This window comes from Microtus pennsylvanicus, chromosome 17, assembly GCF_037038515.1.
Source record: "Microtus pennsylvanicus isolate mMicPen1 chromosome 17, mMicPen1.hap1, whole genome shotgun sequence".
Classification (NCBI taxonomy): domain Eukaryota; kingdom Metazoa; phylum Chordata; class Mammalia; order Rodentia; family Cricetidae; genus Microtus; species Microtus pennsylvanicus.
In genome coordinates, this window is record NC_134595.1 from 45493721 (window position 1) to 45515649 (window position 21929).

The following is a 21929-nucleotide window of genomic DNA, read 5'->3' on the forward strand; positions in this document are numbered from 1 at the left end:
GCTGTAATAGCAGACAGTAACCACAGAAACATTCTTAGAAAGGCACTTGAAAGAAATAAAGAGAATACAGATTTGAAATCGTTCAACAGCCACTTACATAAATAAGAGAGGGGTGTCTTTTGGGATGGAGCCCTGCCTTCTTCCCCTATTCCAGTAATTTGTTTGCTGGGAAGTCTATACCTGCACAAAACTGCTTGCTCCAGGAAACCAGTTCAGTACTTCTGTCATTATTATTGGCAAACCTTTTGTTCACTGGAAAAGAAACAGACCAGTAGCTGTGCTCTACTGTGTCGAATCAATCATCTTACATATTTTTAAGGCATTGAAAAAAAACAGTGGACATTCTTGAAACCTTAATAAATTATGTTCACTGAGTAGAGCTTTCAAATGCAGCCAGGAAACCACCCCTCCATCTGCCTCTAAAACTCCGTATCTATTGCAGGCAGTACATAATAGTTGCTTCATTGTTTTGAGAAACTCGAAACATTAACACAGCTAATAGTGGTCATGCCATTAATAACATACCACGCTTTAAACAAAAAGAGACAAAAGAAGAAGAAAAAGACAAGTGAAAAGGGTTTATTGTGATGATGTACACTTAAAATCCAGGACTGGAGAGGCTGAGGCAGGGGTCAATTTGGGTAACATAAAAATGACAACTATGAAAAGAGCCAAAGAGAAATCACTCCACAGTTGGTTTCAAGGGAGCGCTCAGCCTGCATCCATTTCCCCCACAATTATCAAACTATCCTCAGACTCGGAAAACAGATCCTGTTGGATGACCTAAGAGGAAAACTTTATCAGGCTATATTTTGGTTTACTTAAGAGAAACTATCAGATCAGATCACGTCATCTTTATAATGCATAAAAACAAATATTGTTGTGAATTGATTTTATTGCCTTGCTTTGTTTCCAGACAAATGATGTGATGTGAAGCTTCTTGCACTGCAGGGATCCATTACTTCTGCCTTGTCTGGTGTGTCCTGTGGGATCTTTCCTTTAGCGATTTCTTAAATGCTCACCATTGCTTAATTTTGAAAATCACTTTCTTAACCTAAAAACACAAGTGAGCTTTCTCTCAGGATGCCAAGCCTCATGTTGGTATCTTGGTGCATGAACAGGGCTCAATTCTTTTCTTTAGAATTGCTCTAAACCAAAGCGATATTTGCTGTGTGGAGAGTAAGAAGTTTGGATAAGACAAGAAAAAGGCATCTTCTCAGACAAACTGACTAACAGAAGAAAAACAGGGAGTAAAGTTGAGGAGCTAAGAGCCTGTGACATTGATTGACAAATTCTCCTTGACATTGGCAAGGTAAACCAAAAATATATCCTGATACAGTTTTCCACTTAGGTCATTTAACAGGATGTGTTTTCACGGAGTTTCAGGAGAGCAGTCATCTGCTGAGTTAGCAGAATCCACATTGAAGGCCAGAGTAAAAAATAGTAATAATAAAGAATCAATCCAAGTGTATCTGTGCAGTGGAGATGTGCTGATAATAATAAAGAATCAATCCACGTGTATCTATGCAGTGGAGATGTGCCGTCCTCTCTAATTAGCAGAGCCCCCCTCTCCTTCAGTACTACACTGCCAAGAACAATGAATACGCTTTTGCAAAGAATCTTAAAATTGGAAAGATATTTTGAGCTCATACGTTGCCAGCCGTTTTGGAAATGGTGGGAGATGAATTGTGATAATCTTAATGTGTCTTGCGGGCAGCCAATTATGTATCAATGTTAATAGAAACTACAGTGAAATTTCCTGAGTAGATATATATCAATTCATTATTTTCTGGTTCCAATCAATATACACAAAAGTTCTGGAACAGCACATGTAGGCACTGTGGGCTCCAGTACAATTAGTTAGATGAAGCATTAGTCAGCTTTAGATACTCAACACCGACCATCCTTTAGCATGCCTTTAATGTCTAAGCATCTTCAGCTGAACACTACGTTACAAGCCAATGCACACAGTACCAATGAGAACATTTTATGGCTCATTTTGTGGGCTTATTTTGAAACTACATCCTTTACAGTTAAGCAGTCAGTAGTATGTAATAACTTTTAGTGACTGCTTCAGACACTGCATGGCACCTGCTAAATGTTTTCAGAATACTCTAAACACAAGAACGTTTTGAAGTTGAACTCCGTATTTTAGAAACACCAACTTGGGTTGTTTTTTTTTTCATTTTTTTCCTGCAAAAATTGCAGTTCTCTTACAGTTGCTGAATTTAGACAAAAGTGAGAAGCTATTTCTCAGGCACACTAAATGCTTTATTCATGAAATAGTCTCCACGGCACCCTCAACACAGCTGAATGTCAAAGGTTATTAAGGTGCTATTAGCTAAAGGCACCTTAATTAGAAATCCTTCTGAGTAACAAATTCCACCTGCAAGGGCCATGCAGGGGATATGGGATGGAACAAACTGAGCTGAGAATATAAGAAAGAACTAAGGTCCAGGTCTTTTAGGGAGTGTGTGAGGCGCTGAAGATCAAATCTCCAGTAAAACAAGAAAAGTTAGCAAAATTATCAAAAACCCATTTTAATTCTCAAGGAATTATTTAAAGGTCACATGGAGTATGGACAAATATTTATTCAACAGATTCTTCTAAAACTGAGACACCAGACCCTTGGATCCCTGCCTCTGTGTCCTCTTACTCATTCTGGTGGGAGCGATACATGGGTATCTGTGTGCTTCATGTGTTCCAGGCTTCCCAATGACATTTCCTATATGTCACCAGAGGTCACCAGAGTTTAACACACTCTAAAACATTAAACAAATATGCTATTGTTGTTATTCACAAAGGTCAGAAACTGATAGCGATAGTGATCGCAATAGTGGTGTACCCTACCTATAAGACTCCACCCTAGGCATGAGAGAAGGCAATGCTAAATGCTGATGACATCCTTTCCAACTCACGTGAAGAAAGTTTCCACACCAAGATAAGCCAGCTGAGCACCAGTGGACAGTACCCTCATGGCTGCCAGCCAATGTCTACAAGTTTACTTGGAGAACCTTAAACTGTAATGTTTATCCATTTCTCCAGGTAAATAAATTTTAGTACTTAGTGAAGTTAATAGACAAATTGGAGAAACTGATAAAAGGTCAAGGTCATGGGATAGATGGAAAAGCTGATGAAGGACATATCTCTGCATATGTACATATGCCTGCACGCATGTGCATGCACTCACGCGCACAGACACACACACACACACACACACACACACACACACACACACTCCATATTTCCAAGTTTTCACAGGGGCTAGTGAACCTCACAATGAACACTGTTATCTGAGATGTAGTGCATCTTCTTGGCTTAAGCTGGCTCGGAGATGATTTGCCTGTGGACCACAGGGTTTGGATGCTTCCCAGAGACCCTCTCATTGGTTTAGATTTGGAATCCAACCATCAGTCAATATTAGGGACATTCTGAAAGATCTTGGGGGGTAGATATTGATGTAATGTTAAGAATATTATCGTGATTCTCTGAGGATTCATAGAGAAAAGTATCAAAGCCATGAGAACAAGTAAGAGGGGGTCTGCTGAAGAGCTCCAGACAAATCCTGTAACCCTGTCAATCACCACTGAGTTGCCCGCTGACCAAAGGAGCAAACAGTGGTATGGAGCATACCAACTATTCAGCCATGCAGAAAATGATATCTCTGTTGGCTAAGCAAGTTGTTTGACTTTGCTACAAATATTATCCAGCAAGCACTTCTTGTTGTATGTGTGTTGGATGAGAGGGGATGATGGAAAACGTGGTGGGACACCAACAAGAGGAATCATCTGTGCCCATTGCTATGTGGAGGAGGGTGTCATTACCAGATGATCTCAGCCTTCCCTTCCAACTGTCTTTCCTCACAATCATTCCTATCCACACCACCTACCCTCCACAATTACCGCACTCCCCATTCTCCTGTTTCAGACTTTATTCCCAATATTCCCGCTGCTTGGCATTGTTTCTGCCCTGAATTTCCCTGTCTCTAAATCCTATACATCTCTCTTTACTCCCAACTCCCAACTTTAGTTTTACACCCCTTTTCTGTTCCATGTATTCTTCTATACCATGCTAAAGTACTTAAAATGTAACTGTGAGTTTCTTAAGATGCAGTCATCTGGTTTGCATATAATTTTATACATCTCCCAGATATATAAAAAAATGTTTGCATATCATTAAGTTGCAGTTCATGCCAGCTGGATGAGCTCAGGTATGAGTTCTGAGAGGACTGAGAGTAATGTATTTTTGGATAGATGGTAGAGGCATACTAGATTTTAATTGCCGTTTCCAACTGTGGATATGATCTGGGAGTTCGCCCATCCCCATCTCAGGCTCTCGCTCTTGCTCGTCACAATCATTCCATGCTGCTTCTAAGTTGCTAGGCAGCACTGACAAACTTGAACTTGTACCTCCAATCCTCTCGCTTCTGTGTCTTCTATGTGTTCACCTGAAGCGTTGCTGCAGATCAAATCTAAGGTCTGGCAACTATTCTACCAACGGAGTCACGTTCACAGCTCCACCTGGGAGTAATTGCTATAAAAATGTTGACATTCTTAAACGGATAGAATTTAATCCAAAAGCTAAATATCTAGAAACTTCTGATTCTCTCTCCCCGTGTGTGTGTGTGTGTGTGTGTGTGTGTGTGTGTGCATGACTGTGTTCTTGCATGTATAGGTACATATGTGTGCATCTACATATTATTATTTGTGTGTACGAATGATGCAGAGGCCACAGGACAACCGCAGGCATTAGGAATGCTAATTTCTTGTTAAGACAGGGTTTCTCAGTGGCCCAGAGATTGCCCATTAGGTTAGGCTAGCCTGGCTAGCCAGTGACCTCAGAGAGCCACCTCTCTGCATCCTTAGTGTTGGGATTATATGTCAACTACAAGGTGAGGTGAAGACTCAGCCTAGAGAGGTACCTACTGCCAAGCCTGACGCCCTGAGCAAAATCCCTGGGATGCATATTTCAGGAGGAGAGAACAAATGCATTCAAGTTATCCTCCAGCCTCCTCTTGTGAGCCATGGCATGTGTGTTTATAAACAGATACACACTTTTATAAAGATACCATGCCTTTAATTTATTTTTGTTTTATGCATACGAGTGTTTGTTTGCATGTATGTATGCGCACCATATATGTGCCTGGTGCCCGCAGAGGCCAGAGGAAGGCATCGACTATCTTGGTCTTGGAGTTATAGATGGTTGTGAGCTACTTTGTGGGTGCTAGGAACTGGATCAGGCTCTTCAACATTAGCAGCCAGTGCTCTTAATTGCCAAGCTAACTCTCCATCCTCATTCTTGACTTCTTAACACAAATTCTTGTAATCGAACTCACTTACCACCAGCCTCTGGGAAATAAACAAAGTCTTTTCTTGTTACCCTGGCTTTCTGCATGGCAGAATTTAGGATAAATATAACAAATCAATCCCTTTAGAATTAATAACCATTCAGTTAAAATCCAGAGTCTGGGACCTGAGTTAGGTGCTAATCTAACTAATCAGACTCTAGAGGGATTAAGTGGTGTAGAGCTAGCAGGGGGGAACTGAGGATATAATTATATGTAACAAAGGAAAATGAAAATCTAGGAATTAGCTTCTTTAGCATAACTCAAGAGGAAAAGATATCTGGGACTGGTTGGTATCTTATTGCTTTTTCCCTTGTTTGCTTTTAATTCTTGCATATTACAATTAGGTTGAAAGGTCATAAACAGAAGTTAAAAGTAAAAATAGCTTTCCTAGCCAGTTTAGGTCAATGAGAAACTGAACAAGAGAAGAGTAATATGACTATGACTCTTTGGATTGTGACTGGAGAAACTGAGTAGATTACAAAGCTTTCAGAAATGAAAAAAAGTTGGGTATTGCTCTGAGAAAGAGGCCCATGCAAGCCATAGTTTATGTTCATTTGGATATTTCTCTTCAGTTGTGTTAAATCTGGGGTGTTTACGTGGGTGTTTCTAATGCGTACTTGGTAATATTCCTGTAGTGTACAGATTGTGGCCATCAGTGCACACACAGGGCTGACATCAGGAGGTGTGGAGAAAATAGGCATAAAGAAAACATCAAATGAGAAATGATCAGTCTTTCAGACAGATCTTAGGAAAGCATGAAACCAAGTACTGGGTTGTAGGGTGGGAAGGGACAAAAGTTCAAAGTGAAGCTTACAAAGTAATAATTCTAGAGGCAAGAGAGAGATTTGAATGAGAGAATGTTGTTTTTGAAGCCATAGAATCTGAAGTGTGGGTATGAGAGAAATTTCAGGTGCCTATGCCAAAGCAATGACATGTCATGCCTTTGACTTAGTGACACACATCAGGATAACTTCAACAAAATGGTGAGGAAGATGTATCAGTATGTGAAGAATGTTCTTACAGGATAAGTGTCTTGACAGGAAGATGAGTTCAAAGCAAGTGGTTTTGTTATTTTCCTTCCGAAAAGTTGGAGAAACATTTTTATTTAGAAGGTAAAGGAGAAATATATACAATGCTGAAAAATTTATCACTGATTAGTGTTTTTTTTATTAGAAATGATGTCCATTTTTGGGTTTTTAAAGATAATAGCGATTTTGAAGGAGTGAGATAATCAAGTAATCCGCTGACAATTCCCAGCAAATGGAAAAGTTCTGGAAATTGTAGTTTTCAGAAATTAACCTGAAAACATGAATGAAAAGAGTTTCTCCTTACTTGACTGAGTAATCCTTAAAAGTTAAAATGACTATTTCGGATGAATGCAGAAAATGTACTGAACTCAACAGTCAGGGGCAGTTTATATGACAGCAAGTAGGTAGCAAGGTAGTCCAGACTATGGATTTATATGATAGCAAGTAGATAGCAAGGTCTTCCAGACTATGGAAAAAGGATATCTGAGTGATAGTCAGCATTCTAATGAAACTGGCATCAAGGAAGTAAATGGGGACAGTACTACTTGGAAGGCAAAATGTGATAAGGAGATGCAGAGGGTCTCCAGATACTTGGGTATAAATACATTCAGTTGACACCTTTTTATTTTTTACTTCATTCTTCTTTGGTTGAGGCTTCATGAAGGGTACTATTTACTTACCATAGCCAAGGCTTCAATAGGGGTACATACGTATATGATGTACATATGTGCATGTAATACAAATCGTTATGGATAAAAGAAGTAAATAATCAATGTCCACTGCCATCTATTGTCTATGTTATGCTGAACTGTTTTCTATAACATCCTCTGAAAGTGAGGGTACTTAGAAGAGGCAGTCTGGATGAAGAGAGGTACCAATTTGGATAAGTCAAATGAAGAGACAAGAAAGGGAATCTTGGCAACTTAACTGATCCCAGACATAGCATTTTTTTTTAAAAACTGGAAAACATTTGTATGATTGCATAGCAGCACATGGTGAAATGACATAAGTCAGAAACTGGAGTCCCACCAGCTGGGCTCTGTTTTGGTTATACAATGTTACATGAAAACTATAGGCCTGGAAAATATTTTGAAATTTAATATATTTTATATGGGAACAAAAATGAACAGTTTCTGACTCCTTTTTGCAATGTTGAAAGTCTGACGTTGCTACTTGAAGACAGGATGCATCATCATGGTTGCTCATTGCTGTAACTTCTACAGGAAAGTAAGGCAGGAAGCAGCCTGATTGCCAACAGTAGTAGGTCCATTAGATAGTAAGATTAGTGTTGTCGGAGGTTTCTGCCCTGCCTGGTTCCTGCAGATGTTAAGTCCCAAAGAAATCACACAGAGGTCTCATTAATCATACACTGATTGGCTCATTAGCTCAGGCTTCTTATTAACTCTTATAACTTACATTAGCCCATTATTATTATCTGTGTTAGCTACATGGCTCAGTACCTTTTTCAGTGGCATAGTCACATCTTGCTTCTTCTGTGTCTGGACAGGACTGCAGAGGGAGCTTCCCTCTTCCCAGAATTCTCCTGTTCTCATTGACCCATCTCTACTTCCTTTGTGGTTGTCCCGCCTATACTTCCTGCCTGGCTACTGGCCAATTAGCATTTATTTAAATCATAATTGACAGAATATAGACAATTGTCCCATACCAGATTAGGGTACTTTCTTTTTTATGGCTTTCAGAATACTATTATATAAACGTATTTCATCTTGTAAATGACAGCAGGTAAAGAACAAAATGTATCATTGTCTAGAAATGTATAGAAATTACAATGCTCCAGTGATGCTTGATTCTGTTGCGGCAAAGGCATCAGCAATGAACTAACCTTTACTTTTTACATGTACTTTACATTGGTCTTGACAGTGTCATGGGCTTTCCTTTTACTTCCTCCTCTGGGAGCTTTTGATTACAGAGCCAGGTGGGCTGGAGTCATTGGAGATGAGTGGTTTCCTTCCACACTTACCATCGTTTGGTGTATAATGTGGAGTTAAAACACAGATTCAGGTGAATCACCTCATGGTTGATTTAATGGTTAAAGATTCAGGAAATTTAGACAAATGTGTCCCAGCTAGATGTAATTTGTGGTGTCTCCTGTTCACCCTTTTCCATCTTTTCAATACATCCAGAGGATGATTTAAGGCTCAAGATAGTTTTATTTGTCCCAGCTTGGAGCTGTGTTTCTCCTGGGACCTAATGGGTAGAGACCAGCGAAGATGCTGAACATGTTACCGTGCACAGGACAGCCCCTTGGAACAAAGAGTTACCTAGCCCACTGCTTAAACAGTACCAGAGGTGAAGATTTTGGTTTCTAAGACATTGCTCATGGATGCCCAGTAAACTTGCTCTAGTGAGCTGGCTGACTTAGGCTCTCTACTTAATGATTGTGTTAAAACTGAACATAACAGGAAACCTCTCTCACCCTATTCAGCTGCTGCAAATGCCTCCTGTAAAGTATATAAAATGCTTCCAGATGGTCCAATTACATCCTATGGGCATCACACACACCATAGGCATGCGTGTAGAGGGCTGTCTCTGGTCTATTAGAGAATATAGTAACTGATATTGAAGGACAGAAATTCTACTTCTATATTTAGTGTGTTCTCATTTCTTTATTAACCTCTATAGCAAACCCGTGAAATTGTCAAAAGTGAAAAAAAGTAACTAATACTCCTGGGAACACAGATCACAAAAGAGACACCTTTCTCAGCTCATTAGCCAGATCTTTTCCTTATATTTGTATTTTTCAACCTTGAGTATATAAGATTAAAAGCATGAGCTATTCATTCTCACCTTCCCCTCTACGATATCAGAATCACTGAATACAAAAGACAGGTTGATGCAAACAAACAATTCTAAAAAGGAACTAGAAAATTATGTAGTCATACCCTTCAGGTGTTAGAGGTCTTTTAATGAGAATAATTATTTATTATTGCTGCCTTTTCTTGGTTGATGATAGGTTTTTTCCTCAGAGGAAAACTGCCTTAATGGAAGGAGATGTTGAATGTTTGAAACATGTCGCTATTTTGAGATATTTTAACAATGTGTTCCACAGAATGAATTAAAAATAGTTGATAAATGATGTAAACACTCAGGCTTCATAAGCACACCAAGATCTACTCATCCAACCACATATTGAGATTTTTAAAATATTTTATGCATTCAAAATTCAGGCTTGCAGGCTAAAGTAATAATTTTTTTTGCTATGTCTAGGATCCTATGACATTCAGATCATCAGCCATGCATGCATTCTGAGTGTCCCAGGCTCCGTGCAAAGTGCTCCTTTCTCTTTTCATTATTCACTGGCTGCATGGATACCTGTTCTCCAAGATCCTTTGATGACATTTAAATCTTAACCTCTATCCTTGATCTTGCCAAGATCTCCAGTTTCTAAATCCAGAAACCTGCCTATCATCTTTACTTGAATGGCTATATAATAGTCAACCATCCCCCATCTTCCAATGCCTACTCTCCCTTTCTCCCGTGCTCATTCTGCCATCCCTTGTTCCCTCATCTAGTAAATGACACTACCCATGGTCCAGGAGCTCAAGTCAAAAAAATCAGTATAAAGATTTTTGACTCCTATCCTTCAACCATATTACTTAATATATACATACAATTTTAAAGCTTTTGTCTTTTTTTTTACTATTGTGCTTTCTTTGCATTAATTTGCTGTGCTTAATTTATTGCTTTTGTATCAATTTATTTAAGGAATACAAAACCTTTTAGGAAGCACATGCATGTTAGAACCATTAGGATACTACAATAAATTAACATTTCTCTCATCTCAACTTGTTATTAACCTACCTTCTCCATGGCTAAAGCATCCACAATATATATATTTCTAATGAAAATCTAAAGTAAAATATACTCTTAGCTGTGCACTTCCTATGATACACTGGGTATTTTGACTTGTTTGTCCAATGCAGTCTACAAACTACATTTAATATAAAATTACATAGGGAGTCCTTATTCCCAGGTGCTTAAATAGTCTTTAAAAGACTGGTTCATAAAAATATATAAGCCTTTATGATTATGTTTCACAATAAAGTGGCTTTCCTAACTCTTTGGCTTCCAGTCAGGTTTAGTGGACATTTTATTTATCTAAGATTTGAAATGCCTCTTCTGGGAATTTGAATTTTAAATTTCCTGAGGGGGCAGATTCACAGGGAAAGGGCAGGCCACACAGACAGATAATAGGACTAAACTCATTTTATCTATTCTGGGAACTGGGTTTAGAAGCAAACCTTCCAAGAGAATTCTTTCTTCTGGTCTCATTGAAGGGCCTGAGTATTAAAACCCCTGGAAATACACCAGATGGAAGGAAGAAGAATGTGTCTAGAAAACATTCCCCCAATGAGTGAGAACTGAGAGCTTGCTGCCAGCTGAACCAACCCTCCAGTCTGAGTAAGATTCTTCTTAAAGCAAACACCTCTACTTCAGCATGGGGGCTTCGCTTTACTCTGCCATCCTTCACTGACATTTGGTGGTTTTGGCTTTTCTGTAGGTGATGTTTGCTTTTATTTGAAATTCTTTAGTAACAAGGGAATGCTGTTGTGCATTGGAACTGAATTTGGCTGTGCCAATCAGCTTTTCCTCCCTATATCAAAGTACGTGACAAAATAGCTTCAAGTGTCAGAAAGATTGATTTTGCCTTAGATTTTCAGCAGAAGTGGCCATTTGACATTATTATTTCTAGATGAAGGCCCTATAGGCAAGTAGTTAGGGAAAAGGAGGGCAGTGTGTGTGGAGGGAAGGAGAGAGAGAGAGAGAGAAAGAGAGAGAGAGAGAGAGAGAGAGAGAGAGAGAGAGAGAGAGAGAGAGAGAGGAAGGAAGGAAGGAGGCGATGAATTAGGAGAAAAAGAGAAAAAGGAAGAGGTGGAGAGGAGAAGGGGAGGGAGAAGGGAAAATCTAATCCTTAGATAAAGAGGGAGTGAAGAAGAGAAAAGGAAGAGGAACAGGAGGGGAGAGGAGAGAAGAAGGGCAGGAAAGAATGAAGGAGAGGAGGAAGGAAGAGGGAGAGGAGAGAATAAGTATGCCCCTCCAGGCTGTGCCTTCAGTGATCTTCCAAACAGGCCCCATCTCCTAATGTCTCTACTACCTGCTAAGAGCCCCACCTTTGGGAACCATAAGTGATTCTTTGGGGAACTTTCTACATTCAAAGTGTAATAAAACTATAACAAGGGTTTCTGCAGACCTAAGTTAAATCCTGGTTTTAAGTCTTCATGCTCCACACCAAAGAAGAGAGAAATAAAGGACCTTGTCTTTGTAACTCATCCTAAAACAGTTCACAACTTGTATGACGTTAGTCACACAAGAACTCATCATGGAGAAAACAGCGAGCCACAAAGTTAGTAATATTTGAGAAAATTGGAAGCTTGTGTCTCCGTTCTTGCCTTGTGTCTGTCAGTATAAAATTAATGAAAAATTGTGTTTCTAGCTTGCCTTTTTGAAAAAGAAACTAAAATATGCTTTAGAAGTTGTCATATATCTATACACAATGCCTACAAATATCTCTCTTAGTTCTGCAGTTACTTGGTTCCTTGTGCATCCAAGTCTAGATCTTTTGAAGGAAAACTTTTCACGTGAACTATTTATCTCTCAACATTTTTTAAACTCTCTTGAGAGAGTATGAATATATTTAAAGAAATGATTGGAAGTAAAGGCCAGCCATTGCAGATTTTGTTATTTTTGCCATTGCTATAGAAGGCAGATCTATAGGACAGCTATGAAATCTCACCTTTGCAATGGCGTCCTTTCATGGAATGCTGAAGGCCACTTCAAATCTCCATCCATACATTTAAATATTTGAGACAAATACAATTTTTAGATACTATGATTTTTCGATAAAAATGTATATAATGTCTGTCATAAAATGATCAAAATGAGACACATCTGTGAGTAACTCTTTGCTGGCTAATTTTATTTCAACTTGACACAAGCTAGAGTCATTAGAGAAGGAGCACTAGTTGAGAAAATGCCTCCATAAGATCTGACTGTAGGCAAGCCTTTCCGCACTCTAAATTAGTGATTATAGGGGAGGGAACAGCCCATTGTGGATGGGGCTATCCCTAGACAGCTGGTCCTGGGCTCTATAAGAAAGCCATGCCAGTAAGTAGCACCTCACCATGGCCTCTGCATCAGCTCCTGCCACCAGGTCCCCGCCCTGTTTGACTTTCTGTTCTGACTTCTCTCAATGATGAACATGTGGAAGAATAAGCCAAATAAGCATCTCCCCAAGTTATTTTGTTCACGGTGTTTCATCACAGCAACAGAAACCCTAACTAAGACAAACCAGGAATAGAAAAAACACAAATGGCTAAGGTAATGTTGTTGATGTATTAATATGTGACATGGGATTCCCCTCTGTATGCTGTGAATACCATTGGTTAATAAAGAAACTGTATTGGGCCTGCACAGGGAATAGAGGTAGGCAGGGAAAACTAAACTCAATGCTGGGAGAAGGAAAGTGGAATCATGGAGAAGCCATGAAGCCACCACTGGAGACAGACACACTGAAACTTTGCTGGTAGGCCACGACCTCATGGTGATGCACAGATTAATAGACATGGGTAAATTAAAATGTAAGAATTAGCAAATAAGAAACTAGAGCTAATGGGCCAAACAGTAGTTTAAATAATATAGTTTCTGTGTGATTATTTTGGGGCTGAGCATCCAGGAACCAACAAGCGGCCTCTTATAACAAAAATGATTCCTTAAAAATTAAAAATAAAATTCTATTATGTAGCAAAATACAATAAAGACTTATTTTGCTTTCAATTAAAAATGTCAAAAATAATGTATGTATAGTTCCTATAAATAATTTTAAAAATCTGTACTATGATAGTGTCATGCTGTTGAGTTTTGGAAGTAGAATTTCAATTCCATTGTCCTGAAACAAATCAAAACAAAAAAAAAAAAAAGAAAGAAAAGAAGGCAAAAACTAGCAAATTCATAATTTTTTTTTATTTTTAGAATGGCAATTTGAAAAGAGAATACAATGACATTACATGATATATGAATCTCTGTTTAGGAAATAGAGGATTTTTTCATACTTGATACTTTCGGAAACCTTGGTGGTCACCTCAAGAGGCTTTCCAGTCTGTGTCTCCTGTTGGGAGGAGAGGGGCTATCATGTTTCTGACCACTTCACACTGTTCTTCACTGAGATTCTGTCCTTGTTAATCTAAATCATCAACCTTGGAGTCATCTGGATTAAGGCCTTGTCTAGACTGTTTGGTCTGCAGGCATATCTATGGGGGATTGCTAGGCTGGTTGATTCAGGAGGCCCCAGCCTCGGGTGGGTGGTATCATTCTTAGGCAGGTGGTTGAGAACTGTATTATCTAGTGAGCAGCGTCCCTCCATGGTTCCTGTCTCCAGCTTCCTACCTTGACTTCCTGCCATGACTTCCCTCAATGGTGGTCCCATGACCTCAGTGAGTAAGCTGAAATGAAGGCTTTCCCTGCTTCCTTACTTTTGTTCATGATGCTTGTCCCAGCAAGGGAACAGGATCAGAGTCTTCATGTTAACTGTGGGACATATGAGCTTGCCTCCTGAAGAAATAAACCTTGTAGTTTCCTTTTTGGAAACAAAGTCTTTGTGATATGTGGACACAGAACACCATTAATTTCCACGTCCGAGGCCCTTCCTCAAAACAAAACCAAAAGCAAATAAAAAAAATCAAGTGACACAAATCAATCTATTCTAGATATAAAATTAGTTGGTAATTGAAATGCAAAAGAAAGAGTCAAAAGAGCAGTTCACTTAGTGTTGGGTCTTCCTTCCATAAGAGACGACAGAGCAAATTCAGCCTCCCTGCAGGTTCCCTGGAGTCTGCTAGAATTATCTGTAAATACTTTAAAGCTGGGATAATTTCATAATGCTGATTTTTTAAAATTAAATTTTAATGAAGGAATTATTTTGAACCATACTATTTTTATCTTCCTTTAAATCACCCCCCCCCACACACACACAGGGAGGCATCTGAGACAGGATATTACTGTGTAGTACTGGCTGGTTGGGAATTTACTTTGCAGACTAGATTGACTAGCAACACTTGATAATCCTCCTGCTTTAGTTTCCCGAGTTTTGGGGTCACAGGCATAACCACCATACTTGCTTGTATTTACATTACACTTTCATGGAGTTGTGAGAAAATTAATTTTTATCTTTTCTTTAATAAGTTTTTTGTTATATGGTCCAGGCAACCCTCAAGTCATGACCCTTCGTTGTTGTTTCCCTTAGTAGCTGAGAGTGTTCTTATCCGGCTATACTTAGAAAGGTTTTGAAAAATGAGCTTAATACTTTCTCTTGAATGCTTGGTTCCATCACGTGGTTGTTTTGTTAGAACTTCCTTCTTCTGGCCCTGCATGTCCATAGTTTACCATAGTTCACCTTTAGATCTGAGTGTCTCCCAGAAATATAGAGCCCTGGTCTCACATGATTCTTCTCCCTGCCCTAGAAACCTCACCAAGCTAAAAGAGAAAGAATTTGGAAATTAAGAAAAGGACTAGGATTAGAATGGATTAGCTAAAGAAACTGGTTTTCTGTAGGGAATCTTGAAATTTATTTTTGATTTTTAATATTTAAATTTATATTAGTTTTAGTCATTACAAATCACCGAACGGCATCTGGAACAAATACTCTAATGTATCTTTACTTCTGTTTAGATTTTTTTTCCCATTTAGAAAGAGTAGCAAGAACCAGGATAACAGGATGGATCAATTAAACCTTATTGATGTCATCTAACTAACACCTGAAAGGAACAAAGAAGGAAGCCCTGTATTCTAATTGCAGCTTGATGATTGATAGGAATGTTTGCACACAGGAAGACGCCTTGGCTATGGAACTCAGTGCTTCAAATTGTAGACCTGCTATTCTGATCCCAAATAGAGAGTGTAGAGAAGACCTCTGCTCTTCACTACTTTCTGTATTCCAACTTCCACATGTTCGCCAAGTGGAAGACAACAATATAGAAATTATTTTGTTGATAACATTGGCTAAAGTATAAGCTACTGATAACAGGTTCTCATTTGCTACTTGCAGTGGTATAATAGAGTATACACATTCCAAGTGCCTGGATTTTCTAGCTCAAGAATTGAATTTGGAAAGAAGGCATTACTATAGGATTATTTGCTACTTAATCTTCCTTATTTTTCTGAAATGAAAATTAGGCCAGCAAATAGATTTGTGAACAAGAGATTAAAAAGTACTAAATGTTTAGGGCTAGAGAGATGGCTCAGTCAGTAAAATGACTGCCTTTCAATCATGAAGACCTGAGCTTGAATCCCTGACACTAACATAAAATGGGCATGGTTGTGTGCATCTGTAACCTCAGGAAAAGAAGAAGGGGATGGTGGAGAGGGATGAGGCAGGCAGAGCTCTCTGGTCAACCAGCCTTGCCAATCAGTGAGGGCTGAGCTCAGTGAGAGGCCCTGCTTCAAAAGATAACATGGAGAGCAATAATGGAAGGCATGGGATGATGTTGCTCTCTGAGTTATACCTTTACATGCATTGATCTATAACATACACATACAGATACATATACACATTACACATACATATACACATAGCACACACTAGGAACACACCACACGCACACAGATACATTCACCATACAACATACACACATCACATGACACACACATAGACAGTTACACACACACACAGCACACACACAGCACACACCACAGACAACACACAGAGATACACACCACACGCACAAACCCAACCCTCATATACATACCATACCACATACACATACATATATACACACACAAATACACACACTGCACGAACACCACACAACACATTCACCTAGATACACACACCACACACACATAGACAGCACAATATACCACAATATACACATATATAGACACACAAAAAGATATACACACCACACATACCCCATATACACATATATCACATACAGAACACAAAGCACATACACACCACACACATGCATGAACACAAACACCATGCACACCATAAGCAGATACTAATACTGAAGTTTTATCCAAAAGATAGTAACATTTTAAAATCATTTTTCCTGTTAATTTTTCATACAATATATTTTTCTCATTTTCCTTCTCCTCTAATTCCTCCCTACCACCCAACATCATGTTCTCCCCCCTCTTACTCTCTCTGTTTCTGACTCATGCACAACCAAAAAATGAAAATCAGAACAAACAAAAAAAGAATAAGACAAAAATAACAAAACCAAAGCTATCCCTCCTCCACTCGGAGTCCATTTTGTGCTGGCCAGCTATTCCTGGGCACGGGGTATGCCTAGGAGTGTGGTTGATATACACTGGAGAAAACAGGTATCTACTGCAAAGAGCTTCTTGGTTAGGGGTGGAGCTTTGTGTCCTGCTCCCCTTTCCGAGCAGAGTAACTTAAGGGTGTTGGGACGCTCTCTGCCATGAGTACTGTGAGACTCCACCAAGTGGTGCGTTGCCTTCCGGGTCTGCTCTGCTCAGCACATATCCAAATTCATCACATCCCGTTTTCATCTTTCTGTTTGTTTTTGTTTCTGTTTTTTTTCTTTTGAAACAGATATTCCGGCACAGAGCAAACCCCCAGGAATAGCTCAGAGGTGGTGTCCAAAGAGATGCATTACATTTCTGCCCTCTGGAAAAACTCCTCAGCCTGTGTACATGACCCCATAAGAGCTAGATGACTTCATCAGAGTGAGGGGTGTAGCCCTTAGGAAGGATCACCGCCAACACCCACAAAGTGTGCTAACAGTCTCAGCCCTACATACTGTGTAGTTTATCTGTAAGAACACTCCTCCCCTCACAGGGGCTTTTCATGTAGCACAGTATAGCTCAGCACCCTAAAATTCATGTCTTTTTATTTCGTAGTCTGAGGAGGATTTAAAATTATTCATAAGAATGCTGGAAAATTCTTGCCCAATTTTCAATCACAAAACACCTTATAACAAGAGTTATAAAGCATAGTTGAAAGAATCCAAGAGAGCTGTCCAGTTTTTGATTTTTCTTTCTATACTCCAACTCTACGTCTGAATCGGTGCCTGGGTCGTTTTCCCGGGCAGCAGTTAATTTTTCCCTTTCCACAGGAGTGACTGCATTCTTTCTTCTGTTTAAATGAAGAATCGATGTAGAAGCACTAGCTTTCTGTTACTGTGTTGTCTGTCCCCATGAGCTGCACACATATTTTCAGAAGGACACATTCCCAACCTTGTATTTAAGAAGTTATTGTCCACTGTGAAGTTTCTGTCTCAGGTACGCGCCCGGTTTCCCGCATTATCAGACAGTAATCCCCACAGGGTTCCTCACACTTACCGAAGCACAGTTTCCAGACGCCTCGTCCACAAACCCGATCTGGCAAGGCGTTCTCTGGTTCTGCAGCCAGTAGTCCGTGGACTCCAGCAAGCTATTGCTGCGAAGAACCTGTGGGAACACAGACAAGCCTTCCAGTGTTGTTCAGCAAGGCATTCTATCTGAACAAGCGGCTTTCTACTGAGAAACCTGTAGGTGTTTTCTCTTCCCCCTTTCCTCCAAGCAGCTGGGTGAGAAGAGGAGGGAGAAACGTGATGGATTACAGCAGCCTTAGAAAGTATAAAATGTTCTGCCATGAGGTAGCTTGCTGTGGTATTGATGCTCCTTTTTTGTTCGTCAAATCTAACACCCAGAGCTCTAATGTGTGCTTGACTTATGTGTAATATGTAATTGTAATGCGTAATTGTTTTGGGGTGATGCCCAACTGTTGGTGGGCATAGAAGTTTCATGTATAGTTAATGTTCTCTTACAGATTTGAATTTTTTTGATTTTAAAAATTTATGTGTTCATTTTCAGTGCATTGCCTATTCTTTATTCCTTTGATTGCATTAACATAGATATGAAATAGGGTACAATTCTTCTAGAACATCTAAGGTACCAGGCTGTTAAAAATAGTAGTAATAATACAGCTCCATTAGTCAAAACCATTTTTCCACTTAGCAGTGGTAAACCAAAATAAAAGGAAATTAAGCACACATATCAACAAAGCCTTGGGTTTCAAAGCAAAGGCAGAAAGTATTTCTCAGAGCCAAATATTCTGAAGATACAGTTTCTTAAATAACCAAATGACCCAATTTTGAATATGACTTCCAGTGTTATCATGGCTCTCTTTCAAGGTGAATGTCTGTTAATTTGTGGTTATAACCTTCCCTTTAGCTGTGTAATAGATTTGAGCTATTCAGCCAATTTCTCTAAAAGAGAATTGGAATTTAATCACAACATATTGTCTCTTTTATCCTATCAAAGCAGAAATGTTAATTTTTTTTAAATTTTGTTTTAGAAGAGTTAACACAAATTCTGAAGCTGTTTTCTAAAGCATTTTTGCCCCAGATGTGTGATCTTTCAATATTGTTACCTAAAGATAGCAAACCTCCATCTTTACTTTGAAGTAATGTAAAGAGATAATTTGTATGAGAGCAGGTGATTGAATGGTGAACTTGCTGGTATTTCTGTAGACTAAATCTGACAGTGGGGCTAGCTTCTTACCCCGCCCTTCAGAGAGATCCTACCTAATAGCACTTACATAAATACCATTTACTGTTTTAATGTCCATTATCTCTGAGTATTCATCTAGGTTTCTAGAAACAGTGTGACCTGTGGTGGCCCAGAGAATTGAATGCAGAAGCTCTAAGGAGAGAACAGTTGCCTTTTAAGTCAAAAGTTGAAGAGATTCATAAACATTCAAAATAAGTTCATATTCTCCTTGCCCAAAAGTTTTATTATGCTTTGGAAATCATATGTATTTAATTAATAAATATGTTATTGAGTGTTTAACGTTTTACAAATAATCATAATAAACATAAGGAAGCAGGTGTTAGAAAAATAGCTTTGTTGGGAGAGCGCTTGCCATAGAAGTGCGAACTCCTGAGGTTCATCCCCAGAACCCACACAGAAAAGCCAGGCTGCCTGAAGGGAAGGTGGCACCTGAGTTCTCTTCTGGCCTCTGTGTGTATGTGCGCATGGGGACCTGCACACATTTGTGCACACACATGTGCAATAATACATCTCAAGAAAACAAAACAGAGGAAAATGAAAACTCCGAAAAATAGAAGAGAAAACAAACCTAAACTATTGTAAATGCCAAAAGAATTTTAAGTTCTTTGGATCACATCATTAAAATTTATGTTAAAAAGTCAAGAACACGGATTAACTTTAATTAAAATAAAAGGGCTTCTAAATCTCTGAATCTATGCCCTTGCATAAAACTGCTATTCACTTTTATTTCCAGACACAAAAGTGTTTTTGGAAACCTTGTTTGGATGTGAGTTTAGTCATTAATAGCAGGACAGGTGGGCCAAGTGATTTCAACTGATTTTCAGGTTCTGAACCTAAGATGAGGGATAAAAAAAGCATGTGGTGGGAACAGGGAGGGGGCCACTGAGGAGCCATGGTGGGAACAGAGAGGGACCACTGAGGAGCTGTGGTGGGAACAGGGAGGGGTCACTGAGGAGCTGTGGTGGGAACAGGGAGGGGTCACTGAGGAGCTGTGGTGGGAACAGGGTGGGGTCACTAAGGAGCTGTGGTGGGAACAGAGAGGGACCACTGAGGAGCTGTGGTGGGAACAGGGAGGGGTCACTAAGGAGCTGTGGTGGGAACAGGGAGGGGTCACTGAGGAACTGTGGTGGGAAGAAGGAGGAAGCAGTGAGGAGCTGTGGTGAGAACAGGGAGCGGGGCACTGAGGAACTATGGTGGGAACAGGGAGGGATTCATTGTGGAACTGTGGTGGGAAGAGGAGCGGGGCACTGAGGAACTATGGTGGGAACAGGGTGGGATTCATTGCGGAACTGTAATGGGAGCACATACGGGTGGAAGGGGTAGGAGGTGGAGACTGAGGAGCTGTGTTTAAGCCATTCAAGAGGTGGGTTCTTCTCTCAGAACATGGTTTATCTATGATTTTAATGGAACTATAAACAATAATAGAGATTTGAAAGATTTTTCCCTAAAATCAAGAAAATGAAGTGCTTTCAGATATTTGAAGGCAATTTTTTTCCCATAAATATCTGGACTGAGGTGTAATTTATTATGAATGTTGTAGTATTGTTAGTGATAGCCAGTATTGTGTGTAGGGCTAGAAAATTCTGAGAATAGAGCTATTAACATTCACCCAATAATTGTCTCAATGTTACTATTTACTAGACAAAGGTCTTCGGAGAATTTGTGATTTTGATAATAAAGACCTAGAGGCTCAGATGATTTGGGGGTTTAGGGTTTGTCTCCTCATGGTTCAGACTTGACCTTGGATTTAGTTTTGAAAGTATCAATTCTTTGATTATAGCTGTCTTCAAGACTTCCCAAATGGTCTGATCTAAAGTCCTGAAACATTCATTATCGTCCAATATTTCTAAGTAAAAGTCCATTTTATGTATGTACTTTAATTTAAGGTCAGATTCTCCTCACTAAAATTTCTGGGTAACATTTTCCTTAAAGAAGCAGAAAATTATGTGGTATAAATGATATAACTGAATTAATCCACTTAGTGATAATATGACATTGTAATTCATCATAGGCGGCACGGTTTGAAGCCTACTTGAGTTATCATTAGGCAACTGGTGCCACATGCTTGTCCCTGGCCTTTCTTTGATCTTCGTAATTTGGAAGGCCATCACTGAAACAAAAGAACTCATTAATTCTGCATCCTAGGAACATCAGAGCTTGAACTACAGGCGCCAGATGAATACGCTGGCTAATCCGACTTTACAGTGCAGCTCAATAAACATTCTAATCAGAATCAGCTCTTCACCATCTCAGAGATCATTCTTCAAAAATTAGGTTGTGGACCTTGTCTAGAATCTGACTCACAAAAGTCAAATAGTGTTGCGGTCCCAGCAAAATGTTTCAATTGTCACAAGAGCATTTGACTGATCTTCCAACTATTGGTCAGCCTGAGGAGTAGGGGTTGTTGAATTGCAGTTCACTTGGCCCTTATTGGGTGTGCAAACTTGCCACACTCTCTTAAGGGTAGATGGAGAGTGATAAAAGTCAGCTTGATGCTTGGCCACCTGCCTCCTTGTAATTCCTACAGCTGAGGAAGGGGCTGTCTGATGTGAACATAGCCAGACTGTTACTCGTGCTTAGGAATTGCTTTTTTCTTTTTTCTCCATGTGTGTGTGTTTATATATGCATTCATTTTTATATGTGTATTCACAGGACTGTGTATGTACCTGTGCACATGGGTACATATAAATATGGAGGCCCAAGATTGATGTCAAGGATTCTTGATTACCCTTCCACTCTTCATTGAGAGAGGGACTCTCAGTCAAACCCGGAGATCACCAATGTGGCTAGCCTCAGCAGCCAGCTTTTCTGTGGATGTTCTGCCTCTATCACCAGAAGCTAAAATTACAGGTTGTCCCACACCCCTACCATTTATACAGGTGCTGGGAATCTGAACTATAATCTGTATGCTTGTGAGTCAAGCTTTTTAAATCACTGCGCCATTTGCCTAGCTTGATTAGAATTACTTGAAAATACTAATTAACAAAATGATACTACACTGGGAACTCTGAGATAAAATT

The 21929-nt window shown here is 39.5% G+C and overlaps 1 protein-coding gene across 8 annotated transcripts in view; it reads right to left on the bottom strand.

Moving 5' to 3' along the window:
- Window positions 1–21929, bottom strand: part of Sphkap (SPHK1 interactor, AKAP domain containing) — a 137878-nt gene that overhangs the window by 67766 nt on the left and 48183 nt on the right. For all 8 annotated transcript variants that reach the window (XM_075952209.1, XM_075952212.1, XM_075952210.1 and 5 more), the window contains one exon: window positions 17698–17805. In XM_075952209.1, coding sequence (XP_075808324.1) covers window positions 17698–17805 — 108 coding nt within the window. The remainder of the gene's footprint in view (window positions 1–17697; window positions 17806–21929) is intronic.